This window comes from Calliopsis andreniformis, chromosome 5, assembly GCF_051401765.1.
Source record: "Calliopsis andreniformis isolate RMS-2024a chromosome 5, iyCalAndr_principal, whole genome shotgun sequence".
Classification (NCBI taxonomy): Eukaryota; Metazoa; Arthropoda; class Insecta; order Hymenoptera; family Andrenidae; genus Calliopsis; species Calliopsis andreniformis.
In genome coordinates this window covers 19476457-19503660 of record NC_135066.1, presented here as the reverse complement: position 1 = coordinate 19503660, position 27204 = coordinate 19476457, and the positions used below count along the sequence as shown (strand labels likewise).

The window sequence follows — 27204 nt, the reverse complement described above, 5'->3', positions numbered from 1 at the left end:
CATTATATATGATGCTCGTATGAGCTAAAAAATAATATTTTAATACGTTATTGACCGGAGACGTATTGACACGCGTTTTGTTATTTAAAAGTTATTGGTCGGCGACGACGTATTCAAATGGTTCATGTAAAGAGCTGTCTAAAATAGAATTGATCACAGGTTAGTTTCTGTAAAAATCGCAATAACTTAACCCTATAATGACACATTGTTTTTCAGATTGCTACACGGCAGACTGGGTCTTTCAAGTTTAACGTGATTTTTACACATTTTGAAAACGTAAAAAAGTATGTGAAAATTCTCTGAAAGATTTTCAAGTTTATAGTTTAAGGTTATCAAATTCAAATGTTATAAAAAGTACATTTTTATTTGCAAATATGCTGCAGTACACTAACAGAAATCAGTATTTTGCTAGGAACATGAAAAACTCCAATGAGCCATTCCAGGGTTAAAGATTACGATTATCATTTTTTCTCTAATTTCTTACATTATTTTGCTAGCACAGAAGTTATAGTTTTCATTCTTAAAATTAACTTAAAATTTTGGATAGTTCTATAGAAATTAATGAAACGAGAAAATTAAGTACTACTTTCTGTGTCACATAAATTGCAATTGTAATCGCATGCTAAATTTTTTGTATTTGAATGTGCAAAATTTATTGCTTATTTTAAATAAAAAGATTTAGAGTGACAGTATATAATTCGACAGATGTCAGTAATTAGGTCTTGTATTCTATTACGTATCTGAAGATGGAACTTGCTATATGAGATCATTATTCGAGGGTCTTCAATACGCGATCATTACATTTGGAATTAACACACACTTTTACTTTTAATGCGCGATATTTTCCATTGATATAGCATCTTCTTCCACCAAAAAGTGAATTGTTAAAACCATTTTGTATTTATTGCATGCGTTTGCGGTGAGATTGCTGCCATTTGCAGCGTTCTACAAACGCAAAATGCTTATTGAAGAACCAATGAATGTGTTTCTATGCATAACAGTGTAAATATGGCAGCCGTGTGCAATGATCGCGTGTGACGAATACGATTCGTTGTCGAAGAGTTCAGGTTGACATTGATTATTTTTTTGGATGTGTTAGTGGCTTCTGTTTGATTTACTGTTTGTGACGAATATGAGTCGTTGTCAAAGAGCTCAGGTTGAAATTGATTATTTTTCTGGATGTGTTAGTGGCTTCTGTTTGATTTCTCGAGGTATTGTCGTACATTGGCAGTGGAGTCTAGTTCAACGACGTTTCTTTATAGATAACGATACACATGAACGTAAATATAGTATGTTTTTCACGTAATTGTATTAAGTTACATATTCTCTGCTGTAAGATGTTTACTCAACAAGTATTGTCGTATTCACATTTTGGTGTTTACTTATGCATATGTAGTACCAATTATTCCAATGCCTACTGTCTACAACGGAATGTTATGTTTATGACTTTAAATGAAAAAATTTAACACAGTTTTGTCCTTATATGTTCAATTAGCTATTCGATCTTTTTAAACTATATTATTTTAAGTTTCGTTCACATAAATTTACAATTATAGTTACATTTATGTTGCAGTTAATATTCTTTTAAATACTAAGTCAAGTTGCAACAGTCTGTATAGTAATGAAATTATTAACGAAAATTATAGGTTGTAACCTTGTTTGAAAATTGTTTACAAATTGAAAATTTCATACGACAAATAATAAATAAAATTAAAAAACATCAGTTCCGTAACACATCAAAATCTTCTCGATACAAGCTCGCTGGGGCACACATACGTTTAGTTGGAACTACAATCATAAAAAATTAGTGTCTCGGTAAGTTCATATTAGACCAAGAGTGTACTGGCAACTAAACTTAGAAAATGCGATTGCAGAGAAAAGAAGAAGAACTAATAATTAGAAAAAAGGTTCTGAAACCAATACTTCTCCTATTTTACTAAAACATAATCGGAACTATTGCTTTTAGCTTATTTTCAATAAATATTGCTTTCAAATCGGCATTACTCGTAGTAAAGGAGAAAGAACTCAAAGCCTTTTAAGGGCAAATATTGATCAATTTTCTTCATTTTATCGAATTTAATGACCTACTCAGAAGGATAGTATTGTCTTAATACATAATTCGTGGAAGTTCAAAGATCTTGCTCAGAGACAATCTTTACCAACTAGATTTGAAAACGAGAATCACTGCCGAAATAATGAATTATGCACGTTGAATTACATAAAATTGTTTCAAAAAGAAGGGCGACTTGTTTTAAGTGTGCTAAATTACCTTGATCAACCAGCTTAGAGACAAATTTAAAACTAAAGCATCCTTTTGATCTTTACTACCCCAAACTTAATGAGACTGTCATTAAATCATATACATAATACGTATGTAGTTCCTGTTTTAATCATACAACATTACTCATACATACAAGCCTACTGTATACTAATCGTTACGATATGGAATTACTAACAATTTGAGTAACAGAGAATATAAAACATATACATATGGATAAAATTAGGTTAACCGAGCTTGTATTGTTCTAATTAGTTCCAAGTCATAAATTTGTATTAAGGTAAAACTGTACAAATAATAGAAATTTCTACAAGGTTGAATTTTCTAACCAGTAATCTAATCATCAATTAGTAATCACTAATTCATCTAGGATCATAATCATTACGCATCACAGCATCTCTACATTACTTAGACAATCCTTAGACATCCTAGTGACATCGATAAATGTTTTGGAATGTAGCAAAATATCGAAAATCCCCATCATATACGAGCTACGATGATTATGTTCAAAAGTCAAGATCACGTTCAGAGAAAAATGTCATCAACTGCAAAGATGAGATGACGTGCTTGTACGCGCCGGGAAGACGTCTAGTGGTGTTGCAAAACAACGAAGTCAGTGTTGAAGAATTTAAAGATAGCCTTCACTAGTCTAAGCTTCACTGACTTTCTCAGTAAATTCCACTTACGAGGACTCTCTTATAATGAGGGACTAATAAGGTTTATGATGCGGACATGACTTTTTTGCTATTTTTGAGTTTAAGAATTTCGGGACAATTTGGAGCAGGACACGGAACCCTTTTTACCTAGCACTCAATAGCAATTGGCGTGTCGTAAACACCCTGAGTAGGCGAACGTGAAGACCCTGATGACTCTTAGAGTCCCAGAGTAAGGCCTAGATCATGTACACGTTAATTTGCGTTCTCCTACTGCTCTACGTACTGAAGGATTAGCGGAATATAAACTATTTCGACATTGGTCCTCTACTCTCCCTTTTACTAAAATTCACAAAAAAAGGCACAAGCGAAAAGAAAAGAACTTTCTCTTACTGTTTTTGTTTTTCTCTTGCAGTAATTTCTTAAGTGCTTGTTATTATAGATGTTTAAATGTTTTTCACAATAAACTTATGTTTAAAATCGAGTGTCTTAATTGAACCAGCATACCTCTTAACAATACATTCAAAACAGTTAGTATGTAGTTGAGCATGGATAAAAAAAATTAATGATATGAATATACATATATATTCAGCAAATAGAACAAGATAAAAAGAACAATGTCCATTCGCATAATGGCAAAACTAAACTATTTTAGTAGTTTAATTAATTTTCATAAATATCTGCAGTTCCGTGAGTAGGTGAGTAGGTGTGAGTAGGTCATATTTCATAACATATCATATCATAAACTTTGATTTCGAAGAATATAAAAGAATCTTCTTGAATATGTCTGTTTAAATGCACAACACCTATTAACTGTTGTACCTTACTATTTGTACCACTCTGTTACAATTTAGAAGTTATAGGTAATACTATTCGAAACCTGAGTGAGAAATATTGTAGATCAATTATACTTTAATAATATAATATACTCGAATAACGTTTTTGTAAACAATATTAAGATAAGCGATCTGTCAATTATCTATTGGAGTACAGAACTAAATACCCTACAAGAATGAAATCGAAATATAGAACATACTAAATCGGAAATGTGCCTTGAAAAATAAGCTATTTAGCTCTTTGATGAGGTGAGGGTATTAACACAATTTAAAAGTTACTTACCAGACAGTCAACAAATAATATGAATTCGTAACACCCGATCATCACTGATTATTATAGTATCTTTCGAAATTTCTCAAGGTCCTTTCTTTGAACTATTGGTTTACAATATCTTTATAAATGATCTTTTGTAATTTTCAAGCGTATCAATTTTTTTTGTATACAGATGAGTTCACAAGTTACCATAAAATTTTGACTATCTTAATTCAGATCGATCTTGATACGTTCAATTATTAGTGTTTGTGTCGCTGATTAATGATTAAAAATTAAATATCTTATAATGTTACATTAAGAAATCTTAGCTGAATCGCCCTTTTTTTGAAAACTTGTTATGTATTGTTATACCAGAAGTTAGTATTGGTAATAAGTCTTCATTTATTTCCACATTAAATTTCTACTTTCATTGAAGAATGTACGCGTAATACTCGTTATCAGTGAACATTGTGTCCTTTTGCACCAATTACAATCACATTCACTCTACAATATACATCAACTATTTTATCTCCAACATATGCAAAATATGAATCAAGAATACAGAATAGATAAAACAAGTTTCTGAAGTTCACTGCATACAAATTGAAACGTCCAACGTTTGACAGTGACCTCAAATACATACCTATTTCTCACAATGAGTGCACTTAACACGACTTCTCTATGTCAATGTAGAAAAGAAACAGACCTTTGTCTTTTATTCAGATTGATTAATGAGTATATTAATTGTCCACTTCCTTTGAGTAGTATTTCTTTATATGCTCCATCCAAAAAGCAAAGAAAAGAGTATGTTTTACAAAGCAAAGCCAGATATGTTTTTCTCACTTTTCATCAATATTTCGAAAATATTGATTTCGATAACGTAACAATGTCACGAAAATGTACTTATAAATAATTCTAATATAAATCTGTATCTCGTCAACACTAATACATTAGGTAATTTTGATTCTATATGAATTGGTGCTCTGGACCACTCCGGTGAATTCTTTTACAAAGAAGATCTAATCAAGCGACACGGTAATGCCGCGACGCCAAGTATACATATGCGGAGCGTAGCCAGCATTACCGTGTACATCGTTTGAAATTTAATCGTGTATGTCATTGGCTTCGTAGCTCAGATCTAAAATTCAATTATTGTTACGTAATGTAGGTACTAGTTTCATTAAAATTGGTGTATCTGTTGCTGAGGTCTCATGATGCAATTCTGAAAAGTGTACCTTTTATCATCACTTTTCAAGATTTTCTTGTCTATAGTACATACGGATGTCCAAATGTCCGTCCTCTAAGGCGTATGCGTAACCATACATTGTACGAGGGGTACCTGGTGCGTCAGATTACCAGTTCTCGATGCTTGAATCTTAAAAATTAAAATTTCATCAATATTTAATCTACATTTCTTTAACATCGATTGTAAACGATCAGTAATATCGTCAATAATTTTCGATACTGATAATATTAATTATTCTGTGCGGGTCCCACTGAAAGAATACGAGTCGTTCCCTTCCTACTTGTATGTAAGCTTAAGGAGAATAATATTAAACACATTATGTATTACTTTCATAGCAATGATTATTATCACTTTTCCATTGTAAACTAGTTGTATACTTTCAGTGTTTTAGCATATATATTACTTTAACACAAACCAATGCTTATTGACAACTGCGTACTTTGCAACACTTCAATTCCTGTTCTGTTACTGACTATCAACATTATAACCTTTTCTCGTTTAAGAATATATTACAGAACTCCGTGAATTAAATTAAACAATTTTTTATGTTATTAAATAAGTTGCTTTCTCCTTTAGACCAAAATCAGCTTGATTAACAATAATCAACCCTTGATTAACAATAATCAATCCAATATCACAGAAAGGCGCGAAATTCTCTCATAATATCTTAAAGAGGTAAACAAAAGGATGCTAAGAAATTAACTTAGAAAAATCATTACTTATGCTACAGTTGGTAGCTTTCTTGACTAAAAAATATTTGGTAGTTCTACTTCTTCACTTCATTCAGCATTACTTTGTCCAGCAGTAGTAACCTTAACCAGCAGATGTTTGGGAAAGTAGTAGGGTTTTAAATCTCCTTGCAATACTTATTGTACTTACTTCTGAATGTACATATATATATATATATAGGTACATATGTTGGAAGAAAATGTAATGCTGTGAGATACATATTTAGGTCTATATTAGATACTAGTAGAGTACGATAACAATGAGCTTCATAGAAAGTTTTTGAAATGAAAACGTATTATCCTATGTCAACCCCTTTTTGTTAACTAGGGTTCCAATGTAATTCTAGGTGCTATAACAGGAAAAAAATTAATGAGGCATGTATATATGTATCCATATACATTATCGCATCTATTTCAATATTCTGTATAAAAAGAGCAGAGCCATACCTTAACCGCTTAAAATTTTTTTGCTATACCTTGAACTAGAATTAGTAGAATTTAATTTTTGAAAAAGTATCCTATATTATTAATATTCTATAAATAGAACTTAATGAGTGGAGAGAAAAGACTTTTGCGAAATTTTTTAATAAGAAGTGATAATTCGCTGAAGTAAAACATTCGCTGTGATTTGTAGGAAACAAAAAATTGTCGTCGAGTACCGACTAGCTATTTAATTAATAGATTTTTAGGTCCAAACGATTAATAACATTAATAAAAAGACATTAAATGTTATAATAGTATTCAAACTTTATTCTTACGTATAACACAAATAAAATAGTTAATATTCTTTTGGTCAATGCATACAAAGTTCGTCTATATAAACTGCTAAAGTTGAAATTTCAGATTGTTGTGTTCGTTGCTTGGTTTTGCTTGTCTTAACTTCTAATATCTCATTTCTAGCTGAGATTTTTCTACAATTTCTATGAAGTCAAATGATACGCCTACTGAAGGAGATTGCAATAAGATATACATACAGATTAAAAATGGTCAACAATCGTTGATCGGTACTGCGCGACAGACATTTTAGACTTCCAATTTAAAAAATTTAGATAATTGAAAGACAAGGGTTTTTTATTGCACAAAAAAGACTAAAGAAAGTACATATTAAAGAACAAAATTATTTATTTACCTGTGATTTGCAAGATAAACCTTAACAAATAACTTCCAACACGCTAAATGTCAGTATAAACATTTAATGCTTTAGACTTTAGAAAATCAAACACAATCGATTAATCAATATGGCGCCAAAGGATGTAAGATATATTGGCTATCCTAATGAAAAAACTTAAAAAAAATGACAAGTTTACGCCAAGTACATGAAAAAGTCCAAGACGAAAATATCCTAACAGTAGCCCAAAAATACATGCATAAAAAGGTGTGAAATTAGAATGAGCTACAAGTACATGTAAATGTAGTTTAAAACATTTAAAATTTTTTATATATAAAAAGATTAATATGTTAAAATCATATGTTCATGATATCGTTGTTATGTTAATCACTATATTTACTATGCTATCTACTTATATCGCCAATATTTTAGTGTGAAATTTATATAGATGTAACATCTATAGATTTGCTTCGATATCTGTGGCGTGGAACTTACGTACGTAGGGTGGAATTCCTAGCATTACAAAATAGAATTATAGATAGAATTTTTGACATTATACATTACAAAAATCCGCATTACAATAAAAAATGTGCATGTTTTAATTTCTCTCTAAAAATTAACCAATACTAAATGCCACTAGAGAAATACGAGAAAGAGAGGAGGGAAGGAACAGAAGGAAAATAATTTGATAAAAAACTAAATTCTTATAAAATCTAACGAAAGAATTTATAGCAAAATTTATTTCCTGCTGGTTTGTCTGTTTTTAAGTTCAATATAATACAGGGTGAGTCACCTAACGTTTGCACCTTAAATATCTTTATTGTTTTTAAAGATACGTCAAATGTCTTAAGGACGAAGTTGAACGGTTCAATGGAGCTCATAAAATGCCAAACAAATTTTTGTCTTTTGTCATCTTTTTTGTAGAGATGTCAGGATCACCTCCACTTTCTAAAATGGGACCGCCCCTTTTTAAACATCTATAATGATAGTCCCTTTCATTAGGAATTTAGTGACTATAATTAATCAAGGTTATTCAGGGTCAGGGACAGAGAAAACGTACACGATTTAAAATATGAAAGTAAAATATGTTTATCGCGAGTGAGACTCGTGAACATATTAAGATCATATTCTGTTATTGAATATTTTTAAATTTGCAAGAAGATCTGCTAATTTTGTTGGAGGATGTTTCTTTACAAAACTGTCATGATATTTGGTACTAACATGACGGCTGCCCTGCTTATTATGCTCGAGTACCAAGAGAAACATTGGATTCTAGGTTTCCAAACCGATGGATTGGACGAGGTGGAATTGTTTCATGGTCAGCACGTTCACCTGATTTAAATCCATTGCATTTCATTTTGTGGGGTCTACTAAAAGAGACCGTGTACATGAATAATTTAACAACAGTTGAAGATACATCAGCATATCATCACAGAATGTGCAAATATCTCCTCGGATATACTTGTCACAGTTCAACATTCCTTCCGAGCCCGTTTACGGTAATGCATCGACGTAAACGGTCATCATTTCGAACATTTACGAAACACAGGTATTCCGTTTTCATATTTTAAATCTTATACGTTTTTTCTGTTCGTGACTTTGAATGACCTTGAGTAATTATGGTTACTGAATTCTTAATGAAAAGGACTATCATTGTAGATGCTTGAAAAAAGGTGGTTCCGTTTAAAAAAATGGAGATGACCATGATATCTCTAAAAACAATAGCAAAAAAATAAAAACTTTTCGGCATTATGTGAGCTCCATTGAACCATTTCACTCTGCCCTTAAGACATTTGACATATCTTTAAAAGCAACAAAGATATTTGAGGTGCTAACGTTAGATGACTCACACTGTATATACACTTTAAATTGTAGGGGTAGTGGTCCGAATTATTGTATTGTCCTTTCTACATCAAGAAATGTTTATAATGTAATGGTACAAAATCACGGTACATTTCAAATTCTGACAACTTAGCTTATTTGACACATGGAAAGTTATGTTTCAGTGTAAGTTATGTTTCAGTAATTCGATTGATACTTTGCCTTTCAATTGAGTTCAATTTCCTATAAATTCATAAAACATACAATTTAATTATAAGTTAGAAATAGTTTGATGATAGAAAAACATGTGACAACTTAAATTTTGTTCTAAATTGTGGAAAAATCATGTTAAACCTGAAAGACCGTAATAGTTTAGTAGTTGGTAAAAAGGTACTTCATTGCAGGATTAATATTTTCCGAAAATATGTAAGACATTACAAAAATTTGATCTGAGATTGTTAAGCTGACTTGACTGATGTTACTTGATGGTACAGTTGAAATGATAATGATTTGTGAATGGAAGTTCGATGGTACACTTACGCTGCCTTGGCAGATATTACTCTTACACATCACATGATCCTTGTGATGATCCATTGTGATTGAACTACATAGTTCCGAAACTTGATTGTAAAAAGAAGTTCCACTAAGTCTAAGCTCCTGATTGGTTCCAAATCACCACCTTGTATCGAGACAATACTGTAAACGTGTATTAGGTACAAGCGAATTACTAAAGAGTAAAATTTAAAGTGATAAATGACAGTGTTTGTGTTCTCTTTATGTTTCAGCCACAAGTGTTCACCCTCACTAATCTTAGCGGAGTCAAACCAAGACAAGATCTTGGGCAAAATGGAGTTGAGGATATGATTCAATTAACGTAAGCCTAATCTCCATTAGTGCACTTTGCAATTATTTATAAAGTAAGAATTACTGTGTTATTTTGAAATACAATTAAATTTACAGCGACCTTAACGAAGCTTCTCTACTATGGAATTTGAAGATTCGATACGACAAGGAATTAATATATGTATGTGCATTATGTAAATTCTTACTAACTATTAGTCACTATAGAAACAAAGTGGTGCAATTAAAATCTTTTTTCAAACTAGACGTACACGGGCAGCATTTTAGTAGCAGTGAATCCCTATAAAATGTTTGATATCTATGGCCTGGATCAAGTGAAACTTTATGAAGGGAGGATATTGGGTACATTACCGCCGTAAGTTTTTTTAACTTTCAAAATGAAAAGAAATAGTTCTTTCATACACTAACCCTTACCATACCACGGTAGAGTCACTTGATTCTCGAATAAAGATCTTCAGGAAGTGATACGTAAAGACTTTCAAGTAGGAAGAGATACATAAAGACTTTCAAGATTTGACAATGACAAATTTGAATATTTGAAAGTTTAAAGGCTCTGAAATATTTGAAAGTTTAACTATTTACACATAAAAATCAGAGTTATACTCGAGTTTTAGTAGTGATTGGAGTTGCAGTAAATGAGAATTTATATTTTATACAATTGAAAATTGTTTAATTTAAAAGTCTCTGAATGTTTGCAAGTTAAAAATTTGAAGTTTTGAAAAATTTTTTAAATTAAAAATGTTAAATATGTGAGAGTTTAAAATTTGAAAACTTGGGAAATTGAAGACTTGCATTTTAAATATTTGAGAACTTTAAATTTGAAGATTTGAGTATTTGAAGATTTAAGTATTTGTAAATTTAAGTATGCTAAGGTTAAATATAAAAACATATTTTAGCGAAAAGTTGAAATGTATTTAAATTGTGGATACTTATTCGCTGTAAATGTATTGTATTGTAGACACTTATTCGCTGTGGGTTCGTCAGCATACAGTCAAGTAACGGCAGCGAATAATGCCAGCGCAAACCAGGTAGTCGTTATTTCTGGCGAATCCGGTTCAGGAAAAACGGAATCTACAAAACTCGTAATGCAATATTTAGCTGCTGTTAATCGGGCACCAAATAACCTCGTCACAGAACAAATACTCGAGGCAACGCCATTATTAGAAAGTTTTGGAAATGCGAAGACACCCAGAAACGATAACAGCAGTCGATTCGGAAAGTATTTGGAAGTCTATTTCAGAGAGTAAGTATTTAAGTAGACTAGTCTTACAAGCTATAACGAAATTATTTGCCTCACGCATTACCTCTGAAACATGTAATATAAATTTGCTATGTGAATAAATGGTCTTTCGTAAGGAACAAAAACTGATATTGATATAAAGAAACTCGAGATTACGACATCAAAGGTCTACTTAAAATAACAGTTTCATGTGTACATACTAAATAAAAAGAACACATGTGATTAGTTACTTGTATTGAAGTTTATTACCTGATATTTCTGCAGTACAGTTTATCAGTGCACATTACTTTGAGTAAATAGTAGATATTTATGTAATGTTGGTCCTCCAAAATAACTGTTACAGTCCCTGGCTATTCATGGTTCTACTTTATAAACATTACTTTTTATGAAAGAAGGATTTTCCTCATAGATTATGCCATCACTCCGTGTACTGTACATCACACACATATTACTACATTGTCGAATCACTTACATTTGCTAAAGCCAGGTCTAGAGTCATTTATCGGTTAGCGACCAGCTCGAAATTTTCGAATTAGTAAAACGCTCTCCTTCCTATAATTGACGATTTTCGTTATTTATTTTTTACGTTTCAACAGTGACATTTGACAACATTAGTAATTTTTTATGAATTATGTCTATCACGACAAAAACTCTAATACATACAATAAAATATTATTTTAGCTCAATTTTATATAATTTATAATATTTTCGCGTATTCCCACTTTAATTTACTTCAGAATTACAGTGAGGCTGATTGAAGTGATAGAATGATATGGATAGCATCTGGCACTTATCTTTGATGTAATTAATGATCAGTAAGGGTGCGAACACATTACTATCAGATCATGTAACATCACGTTACATATTATAGCAAATTCATACTATGAGTCCACGTGTTTTTCTTGTTTAAAATTTATTTTACTATAATACAAAACAAATTTGTTTTAATATGTGATGTGATTTCACGTGATATGATAATGTGTTCACACCTTAAGGGATAAATTTTGCAAAGACAGGTAGTAATCAATTAATTACTAGATACACATAATCATCTTTTACTATTAATTTAAGCATAGTGTTCCAGTCACAAAAGTAAGATTTTGATCAATGATAAGATTTCATCAATGGCCAGGGACTAAAAAATTAATAAGTAAAGTGTTCCTTCATTAAAGTAACTAATGCAAAATTTCTAGAAGTTAATTCCTTTTCAGACAGAAAGCTGTTAAGCAATCCTGAAATTATTCTTATCATTATTTTCAGTGGCGTCATTGTAGGAGGAAGAATTACTCAATACCTCTTAGAAAAAAGTAGAATAGTCACTCAAGCATCTGAAGAAAGGAACTATCATGTATTCTACGAACTTCTTGCTGGACTCGATCAACAACTTAGGGACAAGTACGGACTTCTTACACCAGACAAATACTTCTACTTGAATCAGGTTATTTGAAATCACAAATAAGCGAGCTTTATTATTCGTAATAACTAAACCAAACCAGTTGTGTTAAACTATAGTGGTAATGACTTTTAGGGTGGTAATTGCGAGATCGATGGCAAAAGCGATACTCAGGACTTCAAAGCTCTCTTATCCGCCATGCAAGTGTTAGGATTTACCTCAGAAGAACAGGACACGATATTCAAGATTCTTGCGAGTGTCCTACACCTTGGGAACGTATATTTTCATCGGAAACAAATGAGACATGGCCAAGAAGGTGTGGAGGTCGGCTCCGACGCCGAGATTCGTTGGGCTGCTCATCTTCTTCAGGTTAATTCCGAAGGAATCATTAGAGCCCTCACGACCAAAACCACTGTATGTCTCTACTTCCTTCTCGAAAAAAATGAAACGAAAACCCTTTCGGATTGGTAGCTAATCAATCTTATTTGCAGGAAGCAAGAAATGAGAGAGTTTTCACGGCACTGAATATCGATCAGGCTCTGGATGCCAGAGATGCTTTTGCCAAGGCTTTGTATAGTTCTTTGTTTTCCTGGCTAGTCGCTCGTGTTAATCACATCGTGTACAAAGGAACCAAACAGACGGCCGCTATCTCAATCCTGGATATATTCGGATTCGAGAATTTCACAGAAAATAGCTTAGAACAGTTATGCATCAATTATGCAAACGAGAATCTCCAATTCTACTTCAACAAACATATTTTTAAGTTAGAGCAACAAGAATATGCGAAGGAGAAAATTGATTGGACGACTATCACTTATACTGTAAGTACAAATTCAGTTATTAAATTTTCAATTTCGAACAAACTAACTCATTCCTTTGATGATTTTAGTTTTTGTGATGGCAATCTGTTACGAGTTTATACTATATAAACTTTTATTAATGTAACTAATATGGTAGTTGATTTGATTCACTTTAATTAGTGCCAATATAGTAGAAACTCCATTAACTGAGTCACGATTATCCATAATCTTTGATATATAAATTTTCAATTATTGCTAGTATTAAGTCTATTAATCGAAATCTTATTGCAAACAAATTTTAGACATAATAGACACTAGCACTATTAACGATCGTTAACCGGCTGTTAGGCAAACTTATCTTTTCGTTCTTTCATACATCTCCTATTCTTGTGTTAGTCCATTCTTATTTAGTTCTATTATAATCTATTATAAATGTGTTTGTATTTTGAATTAACTACTTTATATATTGTCACTCATTGTTGACTACTTGCACCTGATTGTGAGTTTAGAATTAAGAAATTAAAAAAAGTGATAGCATTCGCTGAAAATAAGTCAAACGTAAAATTTGACAGTATTCACTTCCAATAGTCTTGATCACGTTTTAAGAGAGAAAATTTAATTAACGACTAGTATCCAACCTATTTTTTACTTATAGGACAATTTACCAGTAATACACCTTATCGCGAAGAAACCCGTTGGTATCCTCCATCTACTGGATGACGAGAGCAATTTTCCCAAAGCGACAGATCTCTCGTTCCTTGAAAAGTGTCATTACAATCATGCACTGAGTGAACTGTACTCGAGGCCAAGAATGAATTCAGCCGAGTTTGCCATCAAACATTACGCTGGCCAAGTTTGGTATAACGTTGAAGGTTTCTTGGATAAGAACAGGGATACGTTAAGACCAGACGTGGTTGAATTATTAATAAGTAGTAAAATATCCGTAAGTTCTGCTTTCTTCAGGAAAAATAATACTATTCTTGATATTCTCGAACGTTCACGTCATTTATTAATTGATGTTCCTTTCTAGATGGTTAGCAAAATGTTCCAACATGTCAGGACAACTCACGAAGCTAACAAAACTATGAATAAACCAAATGGTAGATTCGTTACCATGAAACCAAGAACGCCAACAGTATCTGCTCGCTTTCATGACAGTCTACAGCAACTTCTAGACTCCATGTCTCAGTAAGAATATTAAAATTAACTTATTCAAAAGAATAAATGGCTTTTTAGGTATATGAACTGATTTTAATATGTAATACTTTTGGAAAATAGATGCAATCCCTGGTTTGTTCGATGTATCAAGCCGAACACAGAAAAGGCTCCAATGAAGTTTGACATGCCCTGTGTCCTTGAGCAGCTACGTTACACAGGAATGCTCGAAACGATTCGCATTCGAAAAACGGGCTACCCAGTTCGTCTATTTTTCGCACACTTTGTAGATCGATACAGATACCTTGTATCGACACATCTACCTAGAGGAGCACCAAACAAGGAGCTTTGCCGTATCATTTTGGACAAAGCTGCGCCTAGGGAGGCACAGTCCCAATATCAGTTGGGACTCACTAGGGTATTTCTGCGAGAATCGCTGGAAAGAACACTGGAGTACAACAGAGCGTTAATTTTGGAGAGAGCAGCTATAACTGTTCAGAGGTACTAAAAATAATAGTGTTTGTAGAAAGTTTCATTTTAGATCAATTACTTAAACATTTAAGTGAACTGTGTCGATGACACACAACCTATTTTCAGACGGATTTGAGAAAATCTTTTGAAACCGTTTAGTATGTTTTTATTATTTTTGTAGTGTATAAGTGTTTTTCTTGTAATGTTTTTTCAAAAGTGCTTTAATTTAAATATATATAATAGATAACAGCTAAGTTGCAAATGGTAACAAGTAAACAATTGTTATTTGCAGATACACCAGAGGCTTCCTTGCAAGAAGAAGATTTCTCAACATTTCGCGAAGTACAGTACTGATACAGGCCGTATATCGTGGCTATCGAGACAGAAAAAAGTTCAAAGCTCTGAAGAAAGCAGCACTGATGGGCCAGAAGATATATAGAGGAAAGAAACAGCGGGAGAGGTTTAAAGTTCTGAAAGAAGAGATGACAAAGAGAGCGGAAATAGAGAGGGCTAGTAAAGAAAGAGCAAAAGCCAAGCAACAAAGAGAGGAACAAGAACGAACTTCGAGAGCTGTGGCTGGTGTCAATCATTTAGAGATTCCTGCTGAACTTGCTTTCATCTACAGCAAACTTGATGGTGCTGTATCTGAAATATTTAATTATCTAAACCTCCACTTTTTTAGAAATGCAATCTACCTATTGTAGCACTATATTTTGAAGTCTCTCCAACCTTAATAAAGAGACAATTGGAACTTCTAATGAAGCATTTATATTCCAAATGTTTTAGCATATATTTAAAATTAATTTACAAGAAACTTCACATAACTATTACATAGACACTTATCCTGATGAAGCTTTGCACGATTGTGGAGTAGATCAATTTATTCAAATTTCTCTACACAATCTGTAGGTTAGAAAGGAAAATACGGTTATTTAGAAATGCTTAATATCAAGGTTACAAGGACACATAGGACAAATTTGCAAAGCATCATCAAATTTATATTTCCATAGTTTGATTACACATATTTTAGAAAATCATGGTCAAGATGAAAGTTAAATCTGACATTATCTTCCTCTCTACAGATTGGCAACCAACGCACACAGAAAGGAATCTTTTAAAAGTCGTTGGCCAAGTGATCCCTATGCAGTACAATTATAGTCTACCACCTGACATAGACCAGTACCAGTTTTCAAAGTTTACGAATATCTATTTCAAAAGCCATATCTTTGGTATGAAACGGGAACCAATAAAAACACCATTCTTGGCTAAAGCTCGTGACCAAGACTACACAGATTCCCTAATGATTTTCAAAATGATTCTTCGGTTTATGAACGAGAATAACTTGAGCGGCAAAAGAGAACAAGCTTTAGGTGATTACATCGTGAACAAAGGAATAGTCAATGAGAAATTGAGAGACGAAATTCTTTGTCAATTGGCCAATCAGACATGGAAGAATGAAAACGATGCAAACAGAGAGAGGGGCTGGTTGTTGTTATCAAATTGCTTATCAGCTTTTCAACCCAGCTCCACTTTATTCAAGTATTTGCTCAAGTATGTGTCCGATCACGCATACAACGGTTACAAAGCTTATTGTCAAAGGAAACTTTTCCAAGGAGAAAGGACAATGTTCAGGATAATGAACAATAACCAACAAATCGTTCATCATGTACCCAGAAACTACCCACCCTGCGTCTTAGAGTGGAGAGCAAATAGAAATCGTGTTAATATGGCGCTGAGTGTAGGATTCTATGATGGTAATGATTTGAGTAACTTGAAATAATTTTCCGGAAATAAGAGCCGTGAGCAACAGTTAACAAATACACTATATATTCGCTAAATGCTCGAATACTTGTCACGGATATATACTCGACGTTATTAACCATTGGGGGCGGTCCACTTGTGTTCTCACTCCCTCTTTGTCTTTCACTCACTGTCCATTGTCTACGTCCATAAAAGCTAAATGAGGCTCAAGTTTCATATCCCCGGCAACTATCTGCTCGCGGCTGATCCCGAGCTGCGAACATTTAACGAATAAATACTGTATTAAACTCAGTACAATAGAATTAATAAAAGAAAGAAGTATTAAAGCTATTATGACAAAAATTATTTTCAGGCGAAACGGTTACTTGTACTGTGGATTCGTGGACTACTTGTGAAGAGTTGGCCAATTTAGCTGTTCACAATCATGGTGTTGACAATTCCGGATGGACTATTAGTTTGTGGAACCAACTAGACGGACTAGATGCCATCGTCACAGAAACCAATGGCTTCGATTACGTCCTTGACTTAATTTCTGAAATGGAGTTAGCACCTGCTTTCCCAGCTGCTAAACACATGTTCTTGGAGCAGCGGAAGAATAGCTTTCCTCCTATAAAAAAGAGAGAAGTGAGTTTACGGCAATAGTTTGAAATTGTGTGAATCCTACTGTGATGTTATTGTGAACTTGTGTGATCAGTGAATCCTACAGTATTTGTGCATAGCTTGCAATGACGAGACGTATAGTATTATGTCAATCCAAGCTTGCAATTTGAAATCAAATATAAATTTAGAGGGCGTAGTGGTCTCTGAAATCAGTTTACGCAGTTTACGCATTAGTAATTTAAGTCGATTGAAAAGAAAGAAAGAAAATTGGAGTGGACCATTGAGCTTATATCGAGACAGCATTGTATTTTGTTTTCTTTGTATTATTAAGGAAGATGATAGAAAGGGAAAGATATTTAACAGTCGAATATTCTAAGATTAGCTGAGTGTCTCCAGGAAGACAAACAATGCCACCGACATTAAATACAATAAGACACGAACCATGCCGAGCACTCGAGGATGTCCAAACTTTTTAACCTACGCTCAGCGGACCCACTAGACTACACGCAAAGCGCCGTGCCGTGACGGCTCATTCTGTCCTAATATAGCTGAGCAAAAGTTAAACCTATGACGGGCCCGTTTTTGAAGAGTTGCAATTACAGATGGAATTAAATTCAATATTTAGTTACGAATACGAATCAGTTTCTATATCCAAGTTTCGTTTCACGGGTTTTACATACTACTTATCATCAGAAGCATTCAATATATGGCCATAATGTGCTCATAATTATGCGCTTGCCATTTATTCAATCTGTACAGACTCGTTTCGAACCCTAAAATGAGTACTTACAGGTTTTAGAACTATACTTACAAGTATTTTGATGTTATACGACATCGAGCCTTTTACAAATTTCATTCAAATCTTAAAAATTAATATTCTACAACAGGTACAGAAACCGAAGAAAAGAGGACGTCGGCGACAGAATTCAGATTCACAGTACTCATGCGAACTGGTCAATGATGTTAAACTCGAGTACTTTCTTAGAATTTCATTTATTGTTTCATAATATGTTCCTCAAAATTTCGAACCTGTTTGATAAGTGTTTGAGTCTGTTTGGAAATATTACCTTCGTTTCCCGAAGTACTCATAATGCAAAGTTCGAATTTATATCGTTTATGTATGATTACATATACTTGAAAGTACTCCTTTTATTTTTTGAAAGACTTATACAGAATTTGAATTCAACTACCCAAAGTTCAAAACTACTTCCAAGGTACTGGATTCCCTAGTATTGCGGCTGGTTCGTTTCTTATGTCTTTTCACACAATGGGATTCACATGATTTATAAATTTTGTTGAGTGTGCTATATGGGGAAAGGGCAGGGGAAGGGCGAAGAGAGGGTGGGGTGGGTGGGGGGGATTACTCATTGTCAAAGATATTTAGTGTAAAGACTGTCCCGTTTTCCACATTTTTTTTTAACTAGAGGATAGAAACGTATTAAAAAGATCCAGTGTTCGTTTTACAATAGTCAAAATTAGTCTGTCACTAATAGATTCAGCTTGCCTTTGAAACAATTTGAGGAAAGTGGGGTAAACCATACTTATAACGACTTAAAACAGCAATTAGCACGACGTAGACATTTTTGATTGTTTATAGCACATACAAATAATTCGAGAATTGGAACAGGAAGTAGAGCTACCGGTTTTGAAAACTTTCCAACCTCTCGAACGGAAGCCTGTACCTAAAGCTGTTGATAAACCTGTCGAACCGGAAATCCAATCCCCAAGACGCCCTGCAGTTCCTCCACCGCAGCCTCCCGTAACGAAACCATCGGTGAGTTATATCTATCATTAAAAATTTACATAAATCAATATACAAGGTAAGTCACACAATTAAGACGGGTTACATCTCGAATTTAATAATAGATAGAAGAAACCTGTAGAAGGAAAAGTTGAATGGTATCACTTTCTTTTCTAATATCGATTTCTCGTCTCATTCTGTGTAAAAAAGTATTAAAGTATCATGTTTAAAAAATCAATATTTCGTGAGATATGTCACATTTTTATCCTGAGGTAACTCAGAGATAAAATGTATTCTCGACCATTTATTTCTGTGGAAGATTTGAAAGAACGAATTAAACATTGTACAAACACATTGTACAAACGTGAAAAACAGTGACTACATTAATTCTATCATGAAAAATATTAATAAACGATTTATGAAGTGCTTACAATGTGGAAGTAAAATGTTGATTTTTTAATATGGTACCTTAACAATTTTTTACGCAGAATGACTCGAGGCGTCAATATTAGTAATAAAAAATAAGCGGTTCTATTAAAAAGAAACTGCATTTACATTTTCCAGGTGCATCGATACATCTATTAAAAAGTAAAGTCGTAAAAAATGAACGCTATCATAGTATTCAAGTTTTCCTTCTACAGTCTTTTTCTATCTGTTATCAACTTCGAAATATAATTCGTCCCAAGCGCGTGACTTACCCCGTATAGAGTAGAAGCTCTTGACGGTATCAATATTTGAAAAAACAATAAAAGCGAAAAGAAAGTTTACGAAAGCTTTAGAAAAAAAAGAAAAGATGTCAATGTTCTTTCAATAACTATGTATTGCAGGTGAGAAAGCAGTCTCACGAAGGAATTTTAGAAACAACAGACACAGGATTGTCGCGGAAATCCGCCTTAAACGACAGATACTTTGAAAAGGATAAGCAACGTAGCCGCAGTTTGGATAATTTGCTTCAAGCCGAAATGATATCGCCACCAGTGAAACTGGCAAACCTCGGACTATCTTCGTCGAAGCTAAACGAGCGCTACCATAGCTTAGAAAGAATCGGAGAAACAGCTGCAGTTAGTAACATTGAATATATGACCAGAAACGAACTTACGCAAGAGAGGAAATACAGTCGAATAACCAGGACAACAGAACCGAATATCGAAGAAGAAGATTTGACAATTGACTTCGAGTACCCTGATATTCAATCGCTCAGTCAGACTGGAAGATCAGAAGATGATAAGAGTAGTTATATAAGGTCGCAGACTAGGTTCATCAAATCTCAATATCCTGGTGAGTAAGACTGTTTCGTGGATACTAAGTGACTTGAAGCGTTAAAATAACTGTATTTGGGTGATTAAAATACAGTGTTGTCTCAATATAAACTCTCTGAGACACTCAAATTTTCTTGGCACTGTCTCACTGTCTCAACATAAGTTCACAACTTCGAATTAGGTAGCAGTTTACATATCGGATAGAAATTTAAATTTGGCTGCTCAAAGACGATGGATAAGTTTTATCTTGTTTTCATTTACACATTTGTCTTTGATCGCTTTAAGACGTCACTTCCTCCTGTTTAAAGTCAATTTAAAAATAATTTCAGGGACGCATGAATAAATCTTCGAAATCTTATCGGAACAATACTACATATACGTACTACTTTTGTTGCTGTCCGAAATTCAGCTAAAACTGCTAATATTGCTGAAGTTGTATACACCATGCTGCATGGTGTATACACTATTCAATAGTTTTAACAATCGCAGCTAATTTCAGACTCCAGCCCTTAAAATAGTTATAATATCAATTTCGGTTCTTGAAACAATTATCAAAAACTTCTATTCTAAATAATTGTTATATGGAATTGACATTTGTGACTATCTATTTGAGTTATAGTTTTTATATCACTTTTAATATTAATCCAAAACGTTTCTAAAATTAATGCGTCTCAATAAATATATAAATCCTTGTCAATATTCTTGCAGTTTACAGTAGTTCTTGTTAAAAAAATGTTTAAGATGACATAACAGTCTTGAAGTTTTAATTTTTTGTTCTCTATAAGATGTATTTAAAATTAGATATTTTGTAACGTTTTATATTCTAGAGGTAAACGTGGTCTTTACTTCTTTTTTAAATAGAATTTATGTAGACAAATAGTTCATAAAGCTATTACAAATAACCTTCAATGATTTGAGGCTTCTTAAAAAATTTGTTAATTACGATTCACACTTTGATAAGTTAGATACCATTATAAAAAACAACTTTGGTATATTCTGCTTCTATATTTCGTTCCACCGTACTCTACAGCTATATACTAACAGCCGTTTTCGGAACCTTCTCAACTCTCGTTCTATAATATAGTCTCTTCAAGATAATTTAAATGTTTGTGCCATCAATCTCTAGGTAAACGAGCACTACCAGGCAGTCAATCAAGTCGAGCTTACATCGAAAAGAGCGAATACGGTGTGAAATCCTCGGCCATGTCCGACACGAGCGAAGCTCCTTCTCTGGCGTCGCATGTTAGACGTGTCAGAGTTCCTAGTCAAGCTTCAGACGTGGACCAGTTCTTGGACGAGTTGTTTATGCCAGTTCTAGACGGGAACTTGGACGAGTTGTCTGATGCTAGAAGTCTGGCTGCTAGTATCAAAGGTACAAGTGATGATCGATCACAAAGTGATAACATAAATTTCGAAGCTTTAAAAAAGAAACGCAGCGTTAGAAACTTCGAGAATAAGAGAATCGAAACTGTGGAAGATTTGCTCCAAAACATGATGAACACTTCTGAAAACGAAACAGTTACAGCTGAGGAATTATCAAAGACAATTAAAGGAGGAGGAAATATGGATATACCAAATCAGAACGCAACTTTCAACTTCGGTGCAATTACCCCAGGAATGATGTCACCACCTATGATGATGCCAATGTACAGTGCACCACAACAGGTACCCCAAGCTCAAAATAACAGTATGAGCATGGGTCCTGGATTCATGCCAGTACCAGTTTATAGTATACAAGGACTCAGCCTTCCTCAGTACCCGAATTCACCACCAAATCAGAACAACGACTTGATGGCCTACCAGCAGAATTTGCAAAGAGCATTTTTGCAAAGTGCCATGGCGCAAAACATACAAATTCAGCAGCAACTGTTAGCGCAGAATCAAGCTCTCCAGCAATTACTCGTACAGAGTCCTCAGAATTCTGGCCAGCAACCGGTGAGAAGCTATTAATTGGTATCCTTGAATGACACTAGATTACCAAAACACGAAGTGTCTTTTTGATTGTTTCTTGGAACTTCGAGACAGAAAAACGTAAACTAAGTAATTCGTTGGTTAGGTGTACTTTTAGAATTCAGTTTGAACACATGAAAATAGTTTTGAAATTTTACCGTCATGTTTTCCAAAAAATAATCAGAAAAACCACAATACACTTTGCACTACCGCGTCGCACGATAATACAATTTTCTAGTATTCGTAAGCAGAGAATTGCATGCTAAATGTTATCACAATAAATGGATAGTAGTGATGGGTTCAAGTATATCATAGGTAGGTTCGAACATTGAATTAAACATTAGTCGAATAAGTTCAAAACTTTATAAATCATTTACCATTAATTCACCATTCCATGAAAATCATTGTTTTTCGTTATCCTAGAAACCATATTAAAATAGTATTTCTCAGTATTATGTATAATACTAATAGTATTTTTCAGTTTCCTTAAAAGCATTTAATTCGTTTGTAATATTTGTTTGCATTTATAATACTTGCAGCTAGTTTAGACGATGTATATAATTTGAACTGGATATAATGTATACAGAATGTTTAGCAATATGTGTAGTATTCAAACTCTGTGAAATGCAACTTGGCTATTGGATTTGATTTAAATTTATGAGTAAATGTCGAACTTGATCCCATCGCTAATGGATAGCCGTCTGGTTTGTCACTTTTACAATTCACAATCACGTAACCGGTACTAACATGATCACTCTCACGAACACTCACTGCACGGACAGCTTCAGTGATTGTGACCGCACTCAAACAGAGAGGTCTCGTCCTCGCGGACGATCCTGTAGGCTTTCGAGCCGCATCACGGCGTGGATGTGTGTTTCCAGGGCACGGTCTTGTCCACAGGCCCTTCCAGTATGAACCTTGTCCTCCCAGCCCCTCAAAATGGTGCCCAAATGGGGCCCAATGATTCTATCGGACGCAACTCCAAGGTATCTACGTATTTCATCTAACACATAGATAACTGCTGCTCGAGTCGTATCCATTGACGTACTTGAATGTATCGCATAATATTTCCGGATAGATGTTCATAAATGTTGTAACATAGTTTAATAATATTAACTGGTTACGGGAATGAGCTCCATGCACACGTTCATGGAACTAATTTGGACAGTAGTGTGGAAAAATGTAGGTTTAGAGAAGACACCTTAACAATTTTATAACGCTCAAGTAATTTGTAGTACTTTGTAACTGACAATTCATGAATATTGGTGTGCAATTATGCTTATATGGGAGAACTGGATTGTTGACAAGTAATTGAGTCTATCAGTCAAGTGATCGTAGAAATTGCTTTGAGATTTCAGATCATAGAATTTGTATTACATTTCTGAGAATGTTTATAGCAGCAGAAATATTAGATATTTTAATAGAAGTGTTGAATATCCGGGAATACATTTTAAAAGTGTTACTCTTACTAGCAGAGTTTCAAATTTTTTATTTAATATTGAGAAAATATGAAATAGTGTTGAGTAATTAATCCCAAGTAATGGTTTCGGCGCAAAGTTTCGGTTCTTTGTAATAAAACATCAAAGCACTGTTGCATTAATTTTTATAATTTTTCCGACGTTTCGGTCTTAATTCAGACCTTTCTCAAAGAAACAAAATTATGCGTCTAAAAATAAAAATTTTACAAAACACACATGACAATACGAAAATGTGAATACAATAATCAGAAAACCTCAAAAAGTAATAAAGAACATACTTACTTGAAAAGCATGTACGAAATCAGGAAAAGTTGTTATAAACGAGTGTAGCACATATCGGTTAACAGGCGATTGTGAATTCAGTCAACATGGAACAGACTGTTACAAGGCCAACGCGAAATATGTTGACAAATCAAAGTAAAAAGCGGTACAACGAAAAACTTTGAAATCTATACCACTCTCCAAATACTTACACAGATCACGAAATACCAAAATGCAAGATTAAAGTAAAGGGTAACATTCGAAGATGAACTATACATAATTTATTATAAAATTATGTGTTTAATGTATTTGTAATCATAAGAGAAGAAAGAAAAAATATTAGAAAGCTTCATCATATAACATTACTTGCTCAGTAATGTTGCGTCGTATTAATGAATTTTAGATTTTTCGTACCTAAGATTTACGCTATTGGTTTTAATCATATGACGCATTTCTAACAGGATCTTTCATTGTAACTTATTTTCTTTATCGACAATTTTTATATTGTCGTAGTTAAACCTATGATCAAATTTCAATGAATGTTTTGTCAACGCGATCTGTAGAAAGGGAGATGAGAAAATATTGTTTTCATACTCGTATATACGCCTGCAAAGATGGCTTGAAGTCTATCAGATGTAAACCTTAGTACAACCCATACATGGTATTGAATAAACTACGTTAGATTTTTTTAAGAACGACAATTTTTCCCTAATAGATGGCAAAAACATTTTCAAAGAACAAGGTATGTTAAAGATCGCGTATATTCCTACTTTTCTAAAGATTCGCTATACATCCAACGATAAATTATTAGTATAAAGAACCAGGACTGTATTTTCTAACTTAAAGGACCCAACTTTTTAAGCTTTTCCTGTTTACACTTTTGAACATAACAAAGATGATAAATTTCAGAAATCCATTGTTAAGTCAATGATGGCACCAATTTAAGGGGGTAGTTATTACGACAAAGAGTGTCTTAGATTAATTTCAGATTGCTAAATTGAAATTTAGGATTGGACAGTAGAATGGCATGATCGATTATACTGTTAATTAGGCGGATTTTATGCTGTATGGAGTGTGATGAAAAGTAATTCAAGTATCTCCCTAACTAACTGAATTTGTGTTACCAAATAGTTTTGAAATGATTATCAGATGTAATCACAGTGATGTCAAGAAAACAAGAATCTTTTTTTATTTCGTATATATATTGAAGTCTACCGTGGAATTCATTAAAAAAGTCCAACAAAATTTGAAGGGGCTCATCTATATTAACACAAGTAATAATGTCGTATACATTATAGCTGTAAATCGTGTGGAACAGAAATTTTCCTACAATGTTCGAAAGTATACGAGCTAAGAATTTGGACAGTTTCTAGGTGGGTCCATCTATTAAAGATACAAATAACTTCCAGGAAAGTGTTTCCTTATGTGCTTTGGAAGTGCGTAGACTCTATGTGTGATGGAATTGAATGTCTTTAGAGTTTTTCCCAATTGTTCATTAATATATTTCTTCCCCGTCCATTTAGAAATAGTATTGAATATTCAGAACATGACGACTTTCTGACAACATTCCTACTTTTTCTACTTTAAAAATAATACTAGAAATAAATAAACCTATAATATTCATTAAGCGTATAAAGAATATTTCTATGAGTATGTACATATTATGTTCTGTATGTACATAATAATAGAAATAAAATTGCTTAAAGCATGTTTCTAATTTATTTTACTGTAATGTATTGTATAGATCACCCTGAATATATTTAAAACAAGACAGATTTATAAAATCAATGTTACTTCATTAGGTGTCGTTTAGGGAACCAGAAGATGTTGAACTTTGGTCGACAGATATACAGGGGACACCAACTCAGCCATCGACGAATAGTCAACGTCAAGAAATGACAGTCAAAGCTCAGATCCATCGGTCTCAAAGCCCTTCTAAGAAAAACTCTGAGATCGTTAGAAAGACCAGCGTTGAATACGCAGTCAGAAAAGTTAGTGTTGAAAGAAAAATAGCTGACAAAAAGACACCAGGCTCAACAGATGCTAAAAAGTCAAGTACAAATAAAAGTAACGTCCAAAGCAATTTTACGAACGTGTTAAGTGAACTGAAGAACCGCAAAAGCAGTGTGGATAGCAATTTGTCGAACTCTAGTAATAACAAAGGTGTCCCACCGCCACCACCGATGCCACCACCCTTGGAATCCCACGACCCATCGGAGTCTAGGCCTTTCCTTGATCCTTATGGAAGGGCTAAGACAGTTCGAATTGGCAAATGGAGGTGGGTATCTAGATTTGAATACGTGAACGCCACAAATTCAATTTTTGGGAGAAAAATTATAACGAATTAATTGATTAATACAATACTTAGGCGGTACTATATAGCAATGCATTATTAGGCTTTAACGGAGGGTGATAGGCAGATTAAAAATAATTGATTTTTTTACATTCAAGTGCAATTATTTTTTAAATTAACAGGTTCTAAGTTTGCAACTTGAATAATTTATATATAAGGTACCAATAAGAAATCACAAGTGAATTAGAAACAACAGATGTAATAGTAGCTGTCAAAGAATGATAATGTAACAAAACAAATTTTGCGGATCGAAATTAAACAAATTCATCTCTTGTTTACTACTTTCACTACGTCTGTATTATTTTCAGATGGCCTCCGCCAAGTGATTCAAACGAGAATCAAAATCAAGATAGCTTTATAGAGTTCAAGATGCGTCAGCAGCAGCAGCAACGGAAGATTACGCCTCAGAATCAAGAATACAACCAAGGCGATGGAGAGCCGAACGCAGAAGGCAGCGTTGAATGGGAAGAATTTGAAATTGAAAACATTGTTGGAAGCGAAGAGAGGACAGTAGTGACTCATGCACCCGCTGCCTTAACTAAACACGAAAATAATTACAAGGAAGAAGGAGAAAAAAGGAAAAAGAAATCAAAGTACGATACATACATCGATGATTTATACAAATCACATTTTTATTCCAATATTTCTTTAACATCTAATTAAATCTTATTTAGGTCTGCACTAGAAGTAGGAGCACAAAGGCCATCGCCAGGAAGTATTGGTAAATTAAAACTTAGCTCAGAAATGCGGCAAAGATTGGAGAAGGTGACTGCGAATCACAGCGTAAGATCTACAAAGACAACTGAAAAACCTGCTCTTCCACGAGAGGATGGCAAAGTGAAACGTTTGGAGGATAACAGAAAACTCCTTCTTGAGCAGCAATTAGGTAATTTTGCCATTAATTCCAGTTGATTTATAGCTTTCGTATAGCTTTTGTATAACTGACTACAACCTATAA

General features: G+C 33.5%; 1 protein-coding gene across 1 annotated transcript in view; it reads left to right on the top strand.

Moving 5' to 3' along the window:
- Window positions 1-27204, top strand: part of Myo10a (unconventional myosin 10A) — a 120011-nt gene that overhangs the window by 16263 nt on the left and 76544 nt on the right. The window contains exons 3-22 of the mRNA XM_076378361.1: window positions 9709-9797; window positions 9884-9947; window positions 10030-10139; window positions 10743-11027; window positions 12285-12462; window positions 12553-12831; window positions 12909-13238; window positions 13873-14160; window positions 14248-14405; window positions 14496-14873; window positions 15136-15479; window positions 15926-16597; window positions 16957-17228; window positions 18802-18978; window positions 19773-20223; window positions 21331-22139; window positions 23036-23140; window positions 25696-26171; window positions 26555-26839; window positions 26921-27132. Of these exons, the coding sequence (XP_076234476.1) occupies window positions 9709-9797; window positions 9884-9947; window positions 10030-10139; window positions 10743-11027; window positions 12285-12462; window positions 12553-12831; window positions 12909-13238; window positions 13873-14160; window positions 14248-14405; window positions 14496-14873; window positions 15136-15479; window positions 15926-16597; window positions 16957-17228; window positions 18802-18978; window positions 19773-20223; window positions 21331-22139; window positions 23036-23140; window positions 25696-26171; window positions 26555-26839; window positions 26921-27132 (5962 nt within the window). The remainder of the gene's footprint in view (window positions 1-9708; window positions 9798-9883; window positions 9948-10029; window positions 10140-10742; window positions 11028-12284; window positions 12463-12552; window positions 12832-12908; window positions 13239-13872; window positions 14161-14247; window positions 14406-14495; window positions 14874-15135; window positions 15480-15925; window positions 16598-16956; window positions 17229-18801; window positions 18979-19772; window positions 20224-21330; window positions 22140-23035; window positions 23141-25695; window positions 26172-26554; window positions 26840-26920; window positions 27133-27204) is intronic.